The 23,241-nt window shown below is 33.3% G+C and overlaps 1 protein-coding gene across 2 annotated transcripts in view; it reads right to left on the bottom strand.

The window, feature by feature from the left end:
- The window catches only part of EXOC6B (exocyst complex component 6B), a gene marked incomplete at its 3' end in the record, with an annotated part of 718,627 nt that overhangs the window by 346,843 nt on the left and 348,543 nt on the right, over positions 1-23,241 (bottom strand). For both annotated transcript variants that reach the window (XM_079720455.1, XM_079720456.1), the window contains exons 9-15: positions 19,114-19,197; positions 18,509-18,555; positions 17,024-17,144; positions 3,546-3,617; positions 2,747-2,844; positions 1,045-1,150; positions 63-172 (exon numbers count right to left, since the gene is read on the bottom strand). In XM_079720455.1, coding sequence (XP_079576581.1) covers positions 63-172; positions 1,045-1,150; positions 2,747-2,844; positions 3,546-3,617; positions 17,024-17,144; positions 18,509-18,555; positions 19,114-19,197 — 638 coding nt within the window. The remainder of the gene's footprint in view (positions 1-62; positions 173-1,044; positions 1,151-2,746; positions 2,845-3,545; positions 3,618-17,023; positions 17,145-18,508; positions 18,556-19,113; positions 19,198-23,241) is intronic.

The raw sequence follows: 23,241 nt of genomic DNA, 5'->3' as shown, positions 1-23,241 counted from the left end.
TATTTATGTATATGGAGCCATAATCTCACTATCTGTTGTATTTCCATTGTTTCATACTATACCTTAGATGAAGATCTTCTGAAAACTTCAGACAGGCGTAGATAAATTCTTTAATTTGGTTGTAAACTTTTGGCACAAATTCAGAGAATGGAAACTTTTTTGGAAATGGTTGCTGTAAAAGCAAGAATTAATGAAAGCCAAGTCACAAACCAACATACATTGAAAATATTTATAAATTAATTAAAATGCAAAGGAAGTTTTCTTGCATACTGTGAACTGCCTGCTTAACAACCTCAAATTAAAAAAAAATATTTTTGAAAGTTTCCTGATACTGAAAAGAATAAGATTAAATTAAATAAACAATTCAAATGTCCTCCAAAACCTGATAAATAAATTGTGAGACATATTCAGCAATAAAAAGTAATGAGTTACTGATACATGCAACAACTTAGATGAATCTCAAAAGCATTATGTTCAGTGAAAGAAGCCAGTCTCAAAAGGTTACATACTATATGATTCCATTTATAAGGCATTCTAGAAAAGGCAAAAGTGATGGATAGCAACAAGACTGGTGGTTGGCAAAGGCTGGGGGTTAGAAGAGGAAATGATTAAGAAGGTGTAGCATGAGGGAATTTTTTGGAATCATGGAACTGTTCTGTATCATTATTGTAGTAGTACATATAAGACTCAATGCACTGTCAAAATCAATACAGTTATACAGCATGGTAAATTCTACTGTATGTTTTGGGGATAAAATGTCCTAAAAGTATAATAAAAGCAAGTATTTGAAAGTGTAAGCCAAAATGGAACACTTCCAGAAATCCCCCAAACACTTCAGAGGTGACAATACCCCAAAGCCATTTACTGATTCCCCAAACAGGAACTTCTGCTCTTCTAAGCCCTTCTAAGCCCAAAAATCATCCTTTGAGGGTGTTTTAGATTTCTAACCCATTGAGTTAGAAGTTATGCCTTTAATGAGACTGATACAAAGAAAGCTTTAAGGGGATGCCAAATCAGAGAAGTTTATTTTAAAGTGTTCCTTACCTTTTCCAGCTCTGTATCTTGGAATGGGAATTGTCCTACCACCTTTTTATATATCTCCTCACTTGTTACTGGTATAGGACTGTAGTTGTCAGAATCAAGTATGTTTCTATAAAGAAAATAAAAGAAGAAAGGAAGGGAGGAGGGAAAAAGGAAAGAAGGGTTAGTTAATCACTATAGTGATACAAATCATTTTCAGGTGAGCTCCAAGAGTTGTATATCCACCACAACCCAAAATAAATGTTTCCCAGTCCCTAATCTATTCCTTTTATAATACAGCTATTTGGTCTCAGGTAAGGACATCTTTAAAAAAAAAAAAAAAAAAAAGACAGAAGGAAAATTACATTCTAAAACAAATGGAAAACAATTATAAACATGACCTCATAGTATTTGAGATTTACAGGTCAGACAGAAAATTTTCAGTTCAACATGTTGAAGCCTTAAGGCAAGTGAGAAGTAAATAATAAAAGAATGTGAGCTCTGGAGAAGGCAAAGAGGTTTTATTTGCTTTTTTAAAAAAAAAAAAGACAGTTTTGATTATGTTCTTTAATTCTGTACTAGATCTAACTTTCAAAACTGGCAGATGAGGAGAAGCAAGTTCTATAATAAATCCAAATTATGTTCATTTACCTCATCTACTGCTCTATATTAAGAATGACTTTTTCTTCATCCATAGGTTTTGCCTCCTTAACTGGCCTGGGGGTTCTCTAAAAGCAGAGACCATACTACCAAAATCAAAAAAGAAATTTACTGAAAGCATCAGATCAGATGCTGGTAAAACCATGGATATATCATGTTACTAATTTTCAAGAGATAATCCTCCTCTAAGTAAAACTGTATCATTAATAAACTGGGCTTTTAGAAACACAAATGTTTATATTAATATATAAATGAGTTGCACTACATGATTATCAGAGACATGTTCATAAAATGTGAAGAGTAAGATTAAAGGGACAATGTAATATCTTAAAGCTATACGAACCTGAAAGTAGAGTAAGCTGATCTGGGGAAGAGGTCTTACAGTAAGCAGAAAGATCACTTTAAGGAGTAAAGGTTCAAAAGGAGAAGAAACAAGTGAGCTGACATGAGTTGTGTGCCAGGAAAACAGTGCAAGGAAACATTTGTAAGTGGAGGTGTAATACAATAATTTTCTTATTGTTGTATGCATGTTGCAGTAACTATTTAAATAATATGCTTCAAATACTGGATTGTAATAGATCTCTTCTCTGGGTATAAGAGAAGAAAGAAGATGAGGAATCACATGAGTGAGTCTTCAAAAAAGTTCCAAAAAAACTAAATTACTCGAAAGGGCTCAAAAGCCACTACCTTACAAGTGAGACACAGACTGGGCATGATCCTCAAAGAGAAAATCAAAAAACAGATTAAGACACAAGGTGATCTGGTTGGTATGAACCAAGGTATATGACATTCATTCAAGGAAACAAAAAAGCCAAAATGGGATCTGGGGACTCCTCACATAGTAGGTACTAACATACTGAGACTGGATATCTCAGGAACTTTATTTGGGACACCACTACACCTTACTTGAATTCTTAATCATAACTGGGATCAGAGCTAGAAAAAATAAGCCACATATACTTGTTGCTTATTACATCTGAAAAACCTTATGTATAAAGACATGTGTACACACATGCATGCACACACGTGCGTGCGCACACACGCACAACTATAGGCAATTTCTCACCTGAAAATACCTGACCACTTCTTTAGCAAAGTTTCACTATATTGATCTCTGATTTCTAACAGCATGTCAAAAAGCTGATTTACAGGAAAACCATACACCTGAAACAAAATAAGAAAACAGCTTCATTTCATAAGGTGATTTTTTTAAGCAATATGAGAGATTAGGCACTGAAAGATATTTTTGTTCTTTGGCCAACAATTTAAATAAAACCATGATAAGAAAAATCTTTCATTCCCACCTAATATCTAGTGTTCACTCTTAAGAATTAAAAGATATATACCAATATAAGCCAGTCAGAAAAAAATTAAAAGATGAACATTAAAATTAATATATACTGGGTATAAATGTCAGCTAAGTTTTCCCTACAACTCCTTCTGTAACTCTTAGCAACCTTCAGGAATAGAGAGAGAAAATGAGAATGCTACCAATCTCACCCACTTCTAATGCTATTCTATTGGATATAATATGTGGTTCATTATTTAAAACAAGAGCTAAGAAACTCCAAAATCACTCAGACATTAGATCTGAATTAAGGACATTTTGAAGAACTAAGGTAGTAAGTTCAATTAATTGATTTGCTTTGAGAAAAAAAGGGGGATGAGAACAATTTATGAGAACATAAACGGTCAAGGTGATGACCAAGAAATGCTACAAAGAGATAAAAAGATCTAGCTCTAGGAAAAGAAGAAACACAACTAAAAACTAAAAGTTACTTACTCAAGCTCAGATAGACAATCAAAAGATTTAGAGCTGATGAAACACTCATCTAGATAAGTCTGTGTAAACATAAACCACAAACCTGAAGTGTGTCAGCAAAAAGCACAATGAGGTTCTTCAAATCTAACACGAGGTTTGGATCAGAGCAGTAAGACTAAAGGAAATAAAAGACAATGAGGAAAAACAACTTTATTAAAAATAAAAGTAAATTTTGATTTACTCAATTGCTTAATGCTGCACCTGGTAAAGGCTCTCTGGAAAACCTTCCTGGTTTAAAGTAACACCAGATTCAGCCAGGGAAGAGTGAGTAAAGACTCCAATAATCCATGATCTACATTTTTAACACTTGGAAATTTAAAAACACACTTCTAAATAACTGTTTGTTTAAAGGAGAAAGCAAAATTGATATTGCAGATTATTTTAAAATGAACAGCAATGAAATATTCATATCAAAACCTATGGAATGCAGCTAACGCCATTTTAAAAACAAATTACATCTTTATATGTGAACATTAGAAAACATAAAAGATTTAAAATAAACAAACTAAGCACTCAACTCATGAAGCTAGGCAAAAAAAGCCAAAATAAACCATAAATAAGTGAGAGAACAAAACTGATAAAATAAAAAGCAGACATTAATGACATAAAGAAGACATGAAAGATTTGATCAATGAAACCAAAAGCTCAAGTTAAACATAAAATCAATAAAATAGACAAATCACAGTAAAGTCCAATTAAACAACAAAGAGAAAACAAAACTAAACAATACAAAGAATACAAAAACAAACATAAATACAGAGGAAAATACAAATTACAAATAAAGTCCATGTATAATCTCTTATCAACAAATTTGAAAGCTGAAATGACATGCAAGATACCTTCTGTGGGCAAGCTACAAAGATGTATATGGCACTATTTTTCAGTGACTTTGATATTCAAATTCTCTTAATTATAGTTTGATTACTTGCCCTCTACTTAATTGCTCAGTTCCTGAAGGACTGTTGAATTCTCCCACAATGGTGTGGTCCCTTGGTTTCTCTTCCTACTACTTAACAATTTTTGTTTATTTACATACTGATGCTTGCTTGTCCCCAGTAAATGGGTTATTGTCTTTTTGGTGGGTTAAAAATAATATCAAAACAAATGTTCCTCTCTTCTCCCATTTAATGGTCTTTAACTTCAATCCAATTTTCTTGAAGAATATTGTCCTTTTTGATCCCCATTCTTTATTTTCAATCTTTCTGTGTAATCTTAATGTATGAATCTCTCTTAGTAACCAAACTATAACACTTTCCAACTCTGGCATTTCTCATGAATACTTACATATCTGGACCTATTCTAGCCATCTTATTTTAAGTTTTCTATTTTCAATGATTTCTTCTCTCTTTTTTGTTTCCTTTCCTGTGTTTCACTGGATCAGTGTTTTCAAATTATCTTATACTGGTTATTAATAAGTTATATACTTTCTGCCCACTGTTTATTTGAAATAATCTGGGGTTTTCATCTAAAAAAATGTTTTAAACATTAAGCCTCTCCTCTTTTAGGGATTCTTAATAGCATAAACTTTACAAATAATCAAACAATCAGTTATTTAGATTTATCTATGAGTTTTACTCTCATTTTTGCACACATTTATTTACTCCCATCCCATCTTGTATTTAGAATTTCTTTTTCATTTTTGGTAAAACACCAGTAAGACAGGATGGGTGAAAAGTAAACTTTGAACCCTCATGTGTTTGGAAATGCCTTTCTTTTGCACTCAAACTAAAATACACAACTTCAGATGTGAGAAAACTGTCTGCCCTAATTTACCCTGCCTGACCAAAAAAAAATGCATCCTTTCAACTGTAATAATCTAGTCTTTCTTTAATGCAGGGAAATTTCCCTCTTTTATTTAATTATTTAAGTCCCCTGCTTTGTGACTGTACTTTCTTTCTAAATCCCTATTAGATACAACCAAAAATCTACATCAATTATCCATGTTCCTTAACTTTCTATTCATATTTTCCACCTCTTTGTGTCTTCACTCTGTATTTTGGGATATCTATTTGATTTTGTCTTCTTGATCACAGAATGATGTGCAGTTTTCTCTATTTAATCTTTGAATTAAATTTCTCTATTATGGTAGTCATAAATTTCCAAGAAAGCAATGTTTATCTTTGATTTCTATCCTTCTGTGGCTTGCTTCCTTCCTTTTCCTCCTTACCACATTTTTAAAAATTGTGAATATAGTACACATAAAGAAAATAATAAATAAAACCTATATGTACAATTTCACCAGGCAAACAAAACTAAATAGCACCAGCGTGCCAGAAGCTCCAAAACAACTTCTTTCCTCTCCACTCAGGAAAACATTATCATGACATTTATTTATGACATAATTTTTATTTATGATATCATTATTTATGATAATCATTTCCATGTCTTTCCTTCATCTTTTTTGCTTCTTTGTATTTTTTAACTTAATAAACTTTATTTTTTAGAGCAGTTTTGCATTTACAGATAAACTGAGCAGAAAGTACAGAGTTCCCATATATCCCTTCACACAGAAATTCATGCACAGATTCCCTTATTATAACATCTTGCATTAGTGTGGTAACATTTGGTACAGTTGATGAACCAACACTGACACACTGTTATTAACTGAAGTCCACAGCTTACATTAGAGTTTACTCTTTGTGTTATATAATCTATGGGTTTTAACATATGTATAATGACATGTTCCACCATTACAATATCGTAGATAATAGTTTCACTGCTCTAAAAATTCCCTGTCTTCCACTTATTCGTCCCTCCATCCGTCTCCCAAACCCTGGCAACCCTGATCTTTTTACTGTCTCCATAATTTTGCCTTGTCCAGAATGTCATATAGTTGGAATCATATGAGTATATAGCCTTCTCAGATTGGGTTCTTTTACTTAGCAATATGCATTTAACTTTCCTCCACGTCTTTCTGTGGACTGACAGAGCATTTCCTTTTTGCCACTGAATAAATATTCAATTATAAGAATGTACCAGAGTCTATCCATTCACCTACTAAAGGACATCTTGGTTGCTTCCAGGTTTTGGCTATTATGAATAAGCTGTTATAAACATGAGTGGGCAGGTTTCTGTGTTAACATAAGTTTTCAACTCATTTGGCAAATACCTAGAGTGTACTTGCTGGATCATATAACAAGAGTATGTTTCATTTTGTAGAAACTGCCAAACTCTCTTCTATGCTAGCTGTACCATTTTCCATTCCCATCAACAATGAGAGTTCCTGCTGTTCCACATTCTCTTCAGCATTTGGTGTTGTCAGTGTTTTAGCCATTCTAATGGGTGTGTGGTGGTAGCTCATTGTTGTTTAATTTGTAACTCCCTGAGGACATATGTTGTCCAGCATCTTTTGTATGCTTTCCTGCCATTTGAATATTTCTTTGGTGAGGTATCTGTTCAGAACTTTTGCCTGTTTTTTAATTGGGCCCGTTTCTTAATTTTTTTCTTACTGTTGAGTGCTAAGAGTTCTCTATATATTTTCAGTACCATACCTTTATCACATATGCCTGTCAGTTCATTCTCTTAATTTCATTGCTTTGTAACCATCTAAATACTCAGTCTTACTCAATATTTTCTTTCTCAATATTATGTAAGTGGAAAAAATCTGTATGTATAAATTTCTGTCTTGCTTTTATAATTCAACATTATACTTGTGAAATTCATCCATGCTACTGTATATAGCTATAGTGTGGGCATTTTCGTGCTGTATAATATTCCATGTTAGGAGTTTAACCCAGATTGTTCATTTTATTACCAATGGACATTTAAGTCATTTCTAATTTTGAAAATTCAACAATGCTGGAATGAATATTCTTGCATGTGTATTATGGTGCATTAGGGCAAGTTTCTCAAGGGAATATAGTTAGGAAAAGAATTTCTGGTTCATGAGGATCTTCGATTTTAAAAGATGATGCTAATTTTTTTCAAAGGGGTTCTGAATACTTCATATCCTTATCAACAATTGTGTTATTAATTCTTACATAATGTTATCTCATTTGGTTTTAATTTGCATTTCAATGATGCACTAAAGTTGAGCACCTTTCACAGTTTCTCAGCCAAGTGAAGTACCTGTTTAAATCTTTTGCTTGTTTTTTCTATTGAGATGTCTGTCTCTATTATCATGATGAATAGTGAAATTTTTGTATGTTTTGCTGATTTTGTGTTGAAAACATCATTTCTCATCATATAGCTTATTTTATCTACTATCTTTCGTTTTTTTGGGTTTTTTCTTACAGCTTTAACGCAGCTTAATATTTAACGTATGAATCTTTTCCTTTATGGTTAGTGCCTTTGGTATTTTAGTTAGGAATTCCTTCCCTAATCTGAATCATAAAGATATTCTCTTCTACTATCTTCTAAAAGATTTATGGCCTTACATTTTACATTTTGTTATATTATCAACCTGAAACTCATTTTTTGGTATATTATTTCCCCATACTGATAGTCAATTGTCCCAGTACTATTCATTGAAATGTCTGTCCTCTACCCACTGACCTGCAATACTATCTCTTTTATAAATATCAAAGATCTTTTTTGGAGGCCCTATATTCTGTTTCATTATCTATCCAATGACAGTACCGGAGTGTCTGGTACTCATTTAATAAGATTTCTAAATTAAGTCTTGATATCCAGTAGAGAAAACCCACCTACCTTATCTCAGTCTTAAGGAGTATCTTAGCTGTTCCTGGCTTTTGTACTGGCTTAAGACCATAATTCAAAAAGAGACATGTACCAAAATGTTCATTGCAGCTCTATTTACAATAGCCAGAAGATGGAAACAACCTAAGTGTCCATCATGGGATGAATGGATAAAGAAGATGTGGCACATATACACAATGGAATATTACTCAGCCATAAAAAGAAATGAAATTGAGTTATTTGTAGGGAGGTGGATGGACCTAGAGTCTGTCATACAGAGTGAAGTAAGTCAGAAAGAGAAAGACAAATACCGTATGTTAACACATATATATGGAATCTAAGAAAAAAAAAAGGTCATGAAGAACCTAGGGGTAAGACAGGAATAAAGACACAGACCTACTAGAAAATGGACTTGAGGATATGGGGAGAGGGAAGGGTAAGCTGTGACAAAGCGAGAGAGTGGCATGGACATATATACACTACCAAACGTAAAATAGATAGCTAGTGGGAAGCAGCCGCATAGCACAGGGAGATCAGCTTGGTGCTTTGTGATCACCTAGAGGGGTGGGATGGGGAGGGTGGGAGGGAGGGAGACGCAAGAGGGAAGAGATATGGGAACATATGTATACGTATAACTTTGATTCACTCTGATTCACTTTGTTATAAAGCAGAAACTAACACACCATTGTAAAGCAATTACACTCCAATTAAGATGTAAAAAAAAAAAAAAAATTACAATCAGATTGCAAAGGTACTCATCCACCCAAAAATAAGATTATTGAGATTTTGGCTGCCACTGAATTAAATTTATAGATCAATTTTAAGAGAACAGATATCTACAATAATAACCCTTCCAATCAATGAACATGCTATTTCAATTTTATTTAGGTCCTCTTTAATTCCTTTTCGTCTCTCAAAAACATTTTAGAATTTTCTCCATGGAGGTTTGAACACATTTTACTAGACATATTTCTACTACTTTTAATGTATGCTATTGTATCTTTTATCTTTTAAAAAATTTAACTTTTCAACTTTTATTCCTGGTTTATAAAATGACAATTGATTTTGCATAATGATTTTGTATCAGGGAACATGCTAACCTCTTCCATTAATTGTAATAAATTTTCTGTAAATTCTTTGAATTTTCAATGTACAAAAACATATCATCTGCAAAAATGACAATTTTGTTTCTTCCTTTCAAAGGTGTATTTTTTAATTTACTTATGTTTCTATCTTTACAACACTAAGTACGACTTCAAATACAATACAAAATAGGAGTGATGGTAATTAAATATGATACTTATTATAGGTTTTTGAGGATAGATTTTTATCAGTTTAAAGAAATTCTCTTATGTTTTTAATTTACTAAGAGATCTTACCAGGAATTTATGGTGTGTTTTATTAAATGCTTTTCTGTATCTATTGAAATGATTACATAATTTTTTGTCCTTTAATCTATTAATTCATTATAATAATAGACTTTGTAATATTGAACTAAGCTTGCATTTGCTATGATAAACTCAACATATTAATGTTCTTTGTAAACTGCTGAATTCTGTTTTCTAATATTTTATTTAAGATTTCTGATCTATATTTATGAATGAGCCTGTATATTTATGAGTTTATGAGTTCTTGTACTATCCTCCTCTGGCTTCATTATCAAGATTACACAAACCTCATAAAATGAGTTGGTGTTTCCTCTTTTCTATTCTCCAAGAGTTTATGTAAGATAGGAATTCAAGAAAAAACTCCCTAGACCTGAAGATTTCTTTAAGGGAAGAATTTTGACTGCTTTTTTATTTACTTCTGATTCAATCTTAACCTGAAAAGAATAGTTCTTTCCAGCTTAATGTGGGAGAGGGTACCATATTAGACTCTCCATCCCAGATAGGCCCCAGAGACTATCTAATCTGAGTACAAATTGCCTGGACTAACAAGTAACCTCAAGGCAAATGCAGCTTAAGTGTTTAAGTCTATCTTTCTGGACCTCTGTACTCTCAATCTCCCCTGGATTTGGCCTGGTAATTCCTTAATAACCTTACTAAGCATTCTAGCCTTAACAACATCTTATATGCAGTACATAAAGCACTACTTTTAGTTGTTTCAAGCTGAACAGCTGCTATGAATGACCTAGCTTCCTATATTCCTAAAATGAGAAATAATTATTACTTTATAAATTTATCTCCTAGTCCATGAGTTATTTGTATTTGCTAAAGAATAGCTATGCAATTTGTTTATTATTGTCTTCTATTTGATGTAATTGGTTTTCCTCAAATATTCTACGACTCAGCATTTGTTTATGTTTAGAAATGAAGGACTAGATGGATTAGTGTGTATAACCGGTGTGGGTTTCACCCTCTGCAGCTTTTAAGTCTGTTTTCCAAAAACTGACTACAGGCTCTTTGTAGGTGGGTGGAGCAGATGAATCACCTTGCTCAAAAAGTAGTACTAGAGAACTTCACTAATCATGTTATCATCTCTTTATGTTGACGGTCAGGTTGGCCAAAGGAATTGGGTAACCTGCTGTCTAGCCAAGATTTTTAGAAGGTAGACCTCTAAATAATTTCCCTTAAGATTTCTCCCAGCCTCATTCCTGCTCATAACATTTGTTGACTGAATTTAGAGTGTTCCTAGATTCCATTTGAACAATGTTTCCTACTTTGGCAATACCCTCTACACCATATTTAATGTAATATTTTCTTTTCTCAGGTTGAGTCATTATTCTGATTCCATCTGTTTTCTAAATTCAAAGAAAATTTTCAAAACTTCTGGCCTATAGAGGTACTTTGCAGTGTTTCTCTTTTTAGTTTTTCTTACATGTTATTTCAATAGCAATTTGGTTAGAGAGCTGCACAACATATATGCTTAGTACACCCTTTGACTCAAAGAAATTTAAAATATGTGTGTCTGTGTGTGGGGGGATGAGTATGGATGTGGGTGTATACAAAACCACTATTACAAAGCACCGAGCTGATCTCCCTGTGCTGTGCAGCTGCTTCCCACTAGCTATCTATTTTACATTTGGTAGTGTATATATGTCCATGCCACTCTCTCACTTTGTCCCAGCTTACCCTTCCCACTCCCTGTGTCCTCAAGTCCATTCTTTACGTCTGTGTCTTTATCCCTGTCCTGCCCCTAGGTTCTTCATAACCTTTTTTTTTTTTAGATTCCATATATATGTATAGCTGATTCACTTCGTTGTAAAGCAGAAACTAACATACCATTGTAAAGCAATTATACTCCAATAAAGATGTTAAAATCAATCAATCAATCACACACACACAAAAAAAAAACCCCACTATTACAGTACAAACTTTTGTCTGCCTATGACATAGTAAGAAAAAATGTCCAACATTTAATAGCTACAAAACATGAGGATTTTTGGCCACACAAGTTACATTGTTCCATAATTTTAAATAGTAAAAAAATACCTTTCTAGTATTATCAGATGATCTGTTTATCATTTTATTGGCAGTCATACTAACAATTATATTAACAGATCTTCAATATTAAACCATTCCTGATATGAATTCTTTGTATTAGAATATTATTCTTTTAATATACAGGTACTGCTAAATTTGAATTCTAAGTGAGGTGGATTGTATAAGATTGCATAAGATTTTTATCATGTTTTGAAATCAGCATTGAGAATATTATATCTTTCAAAATGTTTCCAATTTATGCAATGACTGATAATTCAATCAGAAAATACAAAAAGTTTTAATTAGTGACACAGAAAGTTAGAAAAATACAAAGATTTTTTACAAAAAATAACCACTCAGATATAATGTTTCCTTTTGAGATTTGTTTTGATGTTTAGGTTGTTCTTATTTTTCTTTCTTGCTGATAATGTAACACAATAAATAGTGTCATAAAATAGAATTGGTATCTGTAGCATCAACTACTTTGTCTCATAATGGATAAAAATGGTTCAGTGAGTAAATGTATGTGATGTTGAGTTCTATTTTAATGGTTCTATTGAAATACAATTCCCATACCATACTACTCACCCATTTAAAGTATGTAATTCAACAGTTTTTAGTTTTTTTAATATTTTTGCAGACATGTGCAAACATAACCACAGTCAATTTTAGAACATTTTCTTCATCTCAAAGAGAAACCCTGCCCCTTAAGCTATCACCTGCTTATTCCTCGTATCCACTCCCAGCCCTAGGAGACCACTAATTTCTTTCTGCCTCTGTAGACTGATGCTAAACTATTTTTTTTTAAAGGTAGTTTTGTCATTTATTCTTCAGTTCAAAAGAATATACAATAGATCTACAAGGAAACATTCCATTAAGATTAATTTTCTCCACAGATATATACTTTAATCAGCACATTGTAAAGTGTCCTATTCTTCATGACAATAAGTATGGTTGCACGATGAGGAAAAGAGTACATTTTCCTGCTGAGAGACTCCTATAGATTTGTCACATTCTCAAATGTGAAAAACCACGGCTTTAAAAAAAGAAATTTTTGGAAGAAATCTAAGTTTTCTAAAAGAAAAACACTTTTTCCCAGGAAAAAAATAAAGTTGGTGAAATCAGGGAAATGGACAGATATAAAATAAACAAACAAAATCAAGGACTTCTCTCCCACAGAATGACAGTAATACTAGTTAATAAATATGAATCAGAAACAAACCTTCCTCAAAATACTACCTGAAATAAACCATAAAATACCAAAAATAGGACTTAGATAGGGAGCACATAAAATATTTTACCAAAAGATATAAAAGCAAATAAGTGAGAAAAACACATATGTTCCTGTTGAAAAATACCAGACGCTGAAATATGTCAATTACCTCCATTTAAATTTGCAGATTTACTGCATACTAACACTATAGGTCAGTTTTAGGGGGAGGTAAGAGGTGGAAGGGATGTGACAAAATGATTCTCAAATTAACCTAGAAGAATAATATGGAGATAAATAGTATATTTTAAAAAGAAGATTTTATAGGACATATATGTCATATAAGAAATTAAAGCATAGTATATCAGATGTAATAATCAAAACAATGGTATAGTGGTTCAAGACATACAGAGAGAAGGAAGGGGGCGGGCAGCAATCAGAGCCTAGAAACAGATCTTATTATTTATATAACATATTATGATAAAGGTGGCCTTCAAAATAGGTTGGGAAAGGACAGACATTTATGAACTGAATGCTGCACCCCCCCCCCCCCCGAAATTCTATTTTGAAGCCCTAGTGCCAGTGTAGCCTTGTTTGGAGAAGAGGCCTTGGAGAGATAATTAAAGTCAAATGAAGTCATATGGGTATGGTCCTAATCTGATGGGATTGGTGTCCTTATAAAAAGAGAAGACACTAGATAGAATACATGCTGAGGAAGGGCCATGTGAGGACACAATGAGAATGAGATCACCTGAAACCCAGGAGGGTCCTTATCAGAAACCAACCATGATGGCACCTTGATCTCAGACTTTCAGCCTCTGGAAATGTGAGAAAATTAATTTCTGTTGTTTAAGCTACCCAATCTATATATTTCATTATGGTAACCTGAGCTGAATAAAACAACAGATTATCACAATAATGTTATTGGAGGTGACGAGTCATTTTCAAAATAAAGTCCAACCTCACACACAACACTAAAATAAACTTTTAGTTTGTGAATTATATGTTAAACAAGTAACTACAGAAATACTAAAATTAAATATAGACAAATAATTACATTTATTTGGAATAAGGAAGACATAAATAGTAAGGTTAAAGATCAATAAATTTAACTCCATTAAAAATTTTAAACTTCTGTAAAGCCATGGAAAAGAAAATCAAAGGTTAGAAACACATGAAACTAAGGTTAGAAACACATGAAACAACCTATATATCAGACTAGAGATTAACATTCAGATTAAAGTTAATGTTAAACATTAACATCCATGTGTTACTAATAAATATAAAATAAAACGATTAAAATACAAAATAAAGGCAATGCATAGGAACAGGAAATTCTAAGAAGATATACAAATAACTAAAAAGATGTGAAGAGATTTTTAATAACAGTATTAAAGAAAAACATTGAATTAATTTCTGACATATAATTTCTGACATTATTATTATATTGGGAATGACTTTTTGTTTTTAAATGTAACTTTCTGCAGAATAAAAGGAATAGGGAAATAGGAATTCTAGCAGATGATGCTTAGTGATCCTAAATGGTTCAATCTTTTTGTTTAGCAAATTAGCAATACACATCCAGAGCCTCAGGAATATACAGATCCTTTAACTCACTAAATTCACATCTAAGAATTTATCCTAAGTATAATTAATGTGCAAGGATATGTTAATAAAAATGTTTACTTCAATGTTTATAACAGCTTAAAAAAACTTTTTAAAAAAGTGTATCAAGTGAATTAATTTTTTAAAATGGTACATTCCTAAAAATGGAATATTATACAAATGCACATTAAAACTAATACAAATTCATCAGATATTAAATGAAAAATATAGCGCGTTTTACTTAAAATATATATTGTATATCATGTATTCATACACAGAAAAAGGGGTCTTGAAATTTACATATAAGAAAGCTAATAATCATGCCAGGGATCATGGCCAAACTCGTTACTATTAATAATCAATATTTCCTAACTATCTTTTAATAACCATGTTATCTTTGTATAATTTTTTTATGTAAGAGCACGCCATGCAATGGAGGAAAGTAAAGCATTTAAAAAATGATCCTAGGACAATGGATATACTATTGCAAGAAAAAATAAAATGAGATCTTTAATCATACCCTAAATGACAATAAGAATAGGTGGTAGTAACTACATAAATGTATAAAAATAAAGCCATGAAATAGTTAAGAGACTGTTTTTTAGTCTCAGAACAGGCAGAACTTTTAAAAAATATTTTTAAATGTTCCAGACTTTATTATGACACAAGCATATTAATGGTAAAAATGTCAGGTCAAGTCCTTGGACACATATAAGCAATGGGAGAAATTTTAAAATAAGATAAATATAATTAGATACATAAACATTTAACATTTTAAATACTAAAGAAGAAACCACCAACAAAAATAAAAGGAGAAACATATTTGCAACACATTCAATAACGACATACCCTCTTTGGTTTCAAGCTCATACATTAATCATTCTCCTAGACCCTACTACTTGAACAGCACAAAAAGTGTCTCAAAGTAATCACACCCAAAGGTAACTTACGACTTCACCACTCCAAACCATCAAAACCAACACTATCATCCAAGGAGGGAAACTATAAACCAAGGCATCACCTTGATACTTCTTTCTACCTTACCTCTTGTATATTAATCCATCAGAAAGTAAAATTAATCTTACTTCCTAAAAATCTCTCAAACACATCCACATCTCTCTGTATCTACTATCACCTTGGTCCAGCAATCATCATCTCTTGTCTGGAATACTAGACTAGCCTACTAACTGTTCTCCCCACATCCATTCTCATCCCTCATCTGTAAGTTAGCCAGAACAATCTTTTAAAAATAGAAATTTGACTTTCTCACTCCAATTTACCCTACTCCTGCCCCCAACACACACATACTCACTCAACCCACTGCTTAAAGGGTCAAACAGGTCCTAAATAGTATGACACCTACCTACTTCTTTATTCTCACTTCCTACCTTAGTTGCCTAGCTTTCTATGTTTATGTGCTAACCACTTGGAACATCTTTCAGTTTCCTAAAATGGCTACACTCCCTTCAATTATAGATTTTACACATGGTATTTACTCTAGAACACTTGCTAATGACTAGATAAAGAGAGTTGAAGGGTTATGAATGAATTTTAAGTTTCTGGCTAGCATAACTAGATGTATACTAGAGCCATTTCTTGAAATTTTTTAAATACCAAATTATCTTCTATTATTAACTCCTCACTATTATTCCTCAAACACTTCAGACATAAGAGTACCTCAAAGTCCTTGTACTACTGTTCCTTTCACCTGGAATGATCTTTTAATTGATCTTTACACAAATAGTTACTCCTTGATATTTAGATCTCAGAATGCCACTTCAGATCAACCAGTCAAAAGCAGGCACCATGTTGCCCTAATCTATCACTCTATTTTAATCGTCTGCATTGCATTATCACTGTCTGATATTCCTATTTATTTGTTTATTAGGAATCTCCCCAATTAAAATATAACTCTCTGAAAGCAAAGACTTTATTCTTATTCATTATTGTATTCCCATTGCCAACATGTAATCCTTGTTCAAGAAATATTGAATGAATGAATAATTCAGAACCAGCATTCTCTGCTTGTAATAAAGTAGATTATCATCAACAATTGATGCTATCATAAAATATATCAATAGATCATGGGAACTCATAATTAAGTAACTGACTGAAATGTTGTAGAGTAAGAATAAATCTGTGAACTCCAAATCAGTATTAATAGGCATTATGAAGGTAATATGGAATAGTGGCTAAGAACATGGGCTCTGCAGTCATACCGTCGAGGTTTGAATCCAAGCTCCACCAACTTACTGGGTGACATCAGGCTGGTTACTTAACCTCTCTGAGGTTCAGTTCCCCAGACTATAGGGTAAATATAACAATAGCACCTGCCTTATAGGGATGAAGTGAGGATGAAATATATATGCAGTACACAATAACAATATAATAACAATGCCTGAGACATAGATAGCAATCAACAAATGTTAGCTGCTGTTTTCTTATTGCAAAGAGCATTCAAAAAAGTGGGCTTAGTGTTAGAGAACATGCAGTTTGAAGTGACTACTTCCATATATCTTTGAAGAAGATGACTCCAAATGGGTGATTTCAAACAATACACATATGATGATTTTAAAGCAGTAGAAGACTGAATAGCATATAGATAATTAGCTTGAAGTAAGAACTTCTCTTGTGCTTCTTACATACCGAGTGAGTACGGAGTGCTGCGATAGTTTTTGAAAGTGCCATTTCCCACAGTTCATCGATGTAGGCTCTATTTACTAAGCCCTGGGTTGTATGTAAAATGTGATCTTCAACCACAAAAAAGCTAAGATTGAGGAAAAAAGAAAGCACAACTGTCAGAAATTACAGTTTGACTACTATCATCAGGGGATGACAAACATTAAGAGTTGCCATCAAATTGGAAGTTAATACTAGTCATTTTTTCTTAAAGAAAGCTGTTTGGTATCACAAACAAAATCAGATTTCTTAGACTTGGAATTATACCTCTGATCATGATATCATCTTAACCACTTCTATAGAAATTGGAGTTACATTCCTATTAAATGTTAACCATGTTATCTAGAAATTTAAAAGGGAAGAAAAATGTTTATAGGTAAAGAAGGCAAATTTCACTACATTAAAATCAACAGCCCATTAATACATTTTTAAAAACTAATAGAATCTAAAGAGACAATGAAAATTAAAGCACGCATTTTTTTAAGAATCCAACACACAAAATACCAAAATAATTCCCCTTATATAAACGTTCTCATCAAAAGTGCTGAAAAGATATCTTACAAAGGTAAAAAAAAAATACACATATATTTTTTAACATTCTTCTGTGACTTCTTAATTTTTATGCATCTAAAATGTATCTTCATCTTTCTTGCCTAAATATTCATACTAATTAAAACAATTCTTTAAATAGGGAATTGTTATGATACATTTTAATCAAAGGTATCAATTACATTGCAACAATCTAAACTTGGGGAAAAAAAGAAATTTCATGGAACAATCCAACTTATTTCCCTTTTTTTTAACTGCAAAGTCACTATTTTGCAATTAGAATAAGCTGCCTATATTTGGGATGTTTATTTGGGAACTGCAATTCCATACTAGTATATATACTCCAGATGAGGATGGCAAACTATACAGTCCATGGAACAAATCTGGCCCACTGCTTGTTTTTATAAACAGTGTTTTATTGGAACACAGCCACTGTCTTTCATTTACATATTGTCTATAGCTGCTTTCGTACCACAACAAAGCTGAATAGTTCTAACAAAAACCGTATGGCCTGCTGAGCCTAAAATACTTTACTATTTGGCCCTTTTAGAAAAAAACTTGCCAACTTTTGCTGATTGTTTGGTTCCCTCCTAACAATAATGGAAAAACAGACCATCACATATAATAAGACTACAATTCATTATTTTTCTCCCTTTATCCATAAAAAGGATTCCCAACAATAGAGAATTATATTCCCCAACATAATTCTATGAAACGAATAGACATTCCTTTAAAATCATCAGATATTCAAAACAAATCTTGTCTTAAGAATTTAGAAAAGAAAAGAAAAAAGATTTCCCAAAGAATACTTGATATACTTTTCCAAGTCTCACAAAAAGTGTATAAACTATTGAAAGTGTATAAATTTAAAACACACACACACACAAACACACATATACCCACCCTACAATTTGATTAAAATACTTCCTGTAGCCATCTAAAGTTTCATGCTGCAACAAAGCAAAGAGAAAAAAGTTATTGTTTCTGTTTTGACACATTAAGACAGTTAAAATCAGCTAATTAATTTCTTAAGGCTCAATTCCAAAAACTATAAAGTAAATATAATAATAGTACCTACCTTATAGGATTACAGTGAGGATGAAATGAGGAACAATGCCTGACACATAGCAAGCAACAGATGTTAGTTGCTACTTTTTTTTTTTTTTTTGCGATACGCGGGCCTCTCACTGTTAGTGGCCTCTCCCGTTGAGGAGCACAGGCTCCGGACGTGCAGGCTCAGCGGCCATGGCTCACGGGCCCAGCCGCTCCGCGGCATGTGGGATCTTCCCGGACCGGAGCACAAACCCGTGTCCCCTGCATCGGCAGGCGGACTCTCAACCACTGCGCCACCAGGGAAGTCCAGTTGCTACTTTCTTAATGCAAGTCACATCCAGTGGTCCCAGAGTGACAGTTTGTGGGGGGGGGGGGGGGGAGCCCAAATGGAAAATAATTAAAAGATACCGAGAAGAAAAGTGAAAAAGGGAGAAAAGTAAAGGTGGTGATCCTACCATGTTAGAAGGAGGCTGGAGCACCAAACGAGCCTGTTTTCGCCTCTGTTTTCGGTAGTAGTTCTCAAATGTTTCCCGGGCACCCTGTAAAACAAACAAAAGGAAATGGGTTGATACATTTGGACCAATTACTCTAGGATTTCATGGGAAATTCCCAGGTCAGGAATTGAGGCAGCCCCACATTTCTCAAAATCTGCTATTTTAACACTGATAATCTTCGGAAAAATAAAAATAACTATTACCACTTATTGAACCTTACTTACAAATACCAATAGAGATGGATACAAAAAATTCTTAAGAGGAAACTACCAGAACTCTGGTCCAACACATCAAAGCTGGTTTCTGAATCAATTATCACAAATTCACAAGAAAGACAAACCAACATTCTCATAGGTTATAACAACAGTTTAGAAAATGGTTCTTAAAAAAAAAAAAAAACTCACAGAACATTCCAGAATAAAAACTAGTCTCAAATAAATCATGACCAAAAGGCCAAAGGGAGGCAGGAAAAAGGCAGGAGCTGAGAACATTAGGTCAGTCTTCTCAGACAGAATATAATCTAGCACAGGATTAATACCAAAAAGGAAGAAACAAAGCCCTGAAAAGTCTTAGCACACAGTTTCTACTTTTCATTTAGGGTTTCTGGGCTTAAACTGAAAGGTGCTCTAGAGAACAAGAGCTAACTCATGAGCTCTATAACTAGGGTTGAATAGTGTCCTCTCAAAATTCGTGTGCTTCCCAGGACCTCACAACATGAACCTATTTAGAAATAGGGTCATTACAGATGTAATTAGTTAAATTAAGATGCAGTCATACTACAGTAGGGTGACCCTTAATCCAATATAACTGGTGTCTTCATAAGAAGAGGAAAATGCTATATGAAGGCAGAAACACAGGGAGAACACCATATGGTGCCACAAGCAGAGATGGGACTGATGCAGCTGCAAGCCAAGGAACACCAAGGACTGCTGGCAACCACCAGAAGCTACAGAAAGGCAAGGAAGGATTCTACCCAGAATCTGAGAGGGAGGATGGCCTTCTGTTATCCTGATTTTGGATTTCTAGTCTCCAAAACTGTGACAGAACAAATTTCTCTTATTTTAAGCCACCCAGTTTGTGGTACTTGATTATAGCAACCGTAGGAAACTGATATAAGCTCAAAGTTTTTAAAACATGATGCTCCCCATTATTAAACTCTACTCTCAACCCAAGACTTTTCTAAATAAACAAGAGTAGAAAGGGAGAGACAGCATTACACAGTGGTTAAGAGTACTGATTTTAGAACCAACTGATTTTATTCAAACCAGGGCTCTGCCCCTTACTAGCTGTATAACTCATATGACTAGCTATATAACTTCCCTTTCATTATTTTAACTTCCACTAATTAACTCTTTACCTTTCCCTAATAGATGTGCTATGGTTTACTCATTTGTAGAGATGCCAAACTCACAGGGTTGTAATAAGGATTTAGAAGAGTTATAAAGCTTTTAGAATAGTACCTGATAAATAATAACCATTATGCAAGTACTTATTTAAAACATAAATAAGATGAAATCAGTGATGAAACAGAAAGCCCAGCCCATGTGAACATAAACTCCATGAAATACCTGGTTCAGTTTTCTTCACCTTCCCAAAAGTCTGAAGAATTTTACTCAACATGACTTCTTTGTTAGATCCCTAAACCAGGAAAACTGTTTGAGGTACTAAATCATGCAGCCTCAATAGTGTAGCTCAGGAGTTGGCAAATGTTTTCCATAATGGGCAGGAGAGTAAATAGGCTTTGGTGAGCCATCCAGTCTCCGATGCAACTACTCAACTCTGCTGTTGCAGTGCAAAAGCAGCCATAGACAATACATAAATGAGTGTGGCTGTGTTCCAATAAAACCTTATTTGTGAAAACTGAAATTAGAATTTCGTATCATTTTCACCTGTCATGAAATATTACTCCTCTTATGATTTTTTTTATGAATACCAACCATTTAAAAATGTAAAAGTTCACACAGGTCATACAGAAACAGGCAGTAGGCTGGATTTGGCCCATAAGTCATGGTTTGATGACCCCTGGGGTAGCTTAAAAACAAAGGTTTTAAAACACTTAAGTTATTATAACTGTACACACCTGAATTTTTCTGCCTAAAAAATGTAAACAAACATTAAGACAGCTACTTCAAGGCTTTCTTAGTCTATAAGTTAGTGCGGTAGCAAATAATTCTATTTAAGAAATAAAAAATGGAAACTGCCTGTTGGTTTGTTAAAGCTGTTCCCCACTTGTCACCATTTCACAGCATAGAGGTATTATTAAATGTCAATTACATTCTATACACACTGAATGGCTTTTCATTTTAAGGTTAACAGCCCTAAAGGCCCTTTATTATTTTAGTGTGACGTTACACTTTCAACATGCTTTCTAGCCAAGATACACTTAGCTGAGAATTTAGGGAAAGCCTTCTAATTAGAACACACTATATTAACTTAATTATTTGTTGTAAATGATAGAAAATAAACCAGATGAAATTCTATATAAAAACCAAATCATGAACCTCTACTTAATTCTAAAGTATATACATTTTGCTTTTTCAATAAAATTAAAACATAAGAAAAGACCAATTTATCTAATAGGTCTGGCTTCCCCAGTTACAAAAATGAGCTAGATTTTCCCTAGTGGGTGCTAAATAAATTCACCTCTGATTATTCTATTTCCTTTGCCAATTTTGTCAACTCAATGCTTATAGGAGAAATTTGAGAAATAGAGGTCTGACCAATCCAGTTGAGTAAATGATGAAGTGCCTGCCTATTCACAAATAAGTCAACAGACAATGAACTACAGAGTTCTGCCACTTCAGCCTCAAGCTCCTTTAATCACTCAAATGAAAAAACAAAACAAAACACAAACCTAAAAAGCCACCTCAAAAGCTACTGAAGGTACAAACAAATAGATATAAAACAATAGGCAGGCAAGCGAAAAGTTGTTCTGTTTTTCATTTTATGTCATTAGCATGACAGTGCTACAAAGGCTGTATAATAATTAATGAATTAATACACACAATGTCACAGAAAAATTAGTCACAGTGTATATAAAGTGCTCACCATGTGATAGACACTGAGAATCTCCTCACTGAATTTATAGTCTATGGTGGAAGACTAGAAATTAAACAAGCAATTATATTAAAATTATATTAGAATCCTATGGATTGAAGTGGGATGTATGTCTGAGTGTGTGTGTGTATGCGTGTGCGCACGTGCACTTAGGGGGTGGGAGGAATGTTAGAGAAAGATTCTCAGGAAAAAAATGACATTTATACTCATAATTGAAGAATGACTCAGAAGAATAAGCCAGGTAAACAGAAAGGAAAAAAAAGAAAAAACTTCCTTGTAGAGACAGAGAAGTTCAAAGAAAAAAGGTATCACATATCCCATGAATTGAAAGAAGTTTTTCATGGCTGGAACTTCAGGGTGTAAAGGAGAGGGATGACAAGAGATGAGGCTGGAGGACTTTGTAAATCGTGTTAAGATATTTGGACTTCAACTCTAGTTTTAGACACCTGGAAGTTGTAATATAGTGAGTAGAATAAAGGAAGGGGAAATTAGCTACAAAAAGATCAGTCAGAATCTGACATATATTTAGGAGGCAGAAGCCAATTGGATATATGTGGTAAAGGACATGAAGGAAAGAAGGCTGATGTGAGGTTTCTAACCTAGTTAACTAGTTTGGTTGGTGATGTCATTTAATGAGAGAGGAATCAGAAGGAAATACAGTTGATTATTACCCATGGTTTCCTAATTTGCAAATCTGCCTACCTGCTAAAATTTATGTGTAGCCTCAAAATCAATACTCATGGCACTTTCATAGTCATTCAAAGACGTACACAGCGTGGGGAAAATTTTGTGTTGCCCGATGCACATGTTCCTAGCTGAGGGCAAACAAAGCAACACTCTTCTTTCTTATTTCAGTTCACACACTATAAACAATTATTCTTTTCATGGTCTGTCTAGTGCCACATTTTTCAAATTTTTGTGCTTTTTTAAAAATTTGAGGCATAACTGACATAACATTATATTAGTTTCAGATGTACAACTTAATGATTCAATATTTGTGTATATTGCAAAATGATCACCAAAATAAGTCTA

This window comes from Hyperoodon ampullatus (assembly GCF_949752795.1).
Source record: "Hyperoodon ampullatus genome assembly, chromosome: 15".
Taxonomy (NCBI): Eukaryota; Metazoa; Chordata; class Mammalia; order Artiodactyla; family Ziphiidae; genus Hyperoodon; species Hyperoodon ampullatus.
This window is presented reverse-complemented; position numbering and strand designations above follow the sequence as displayed.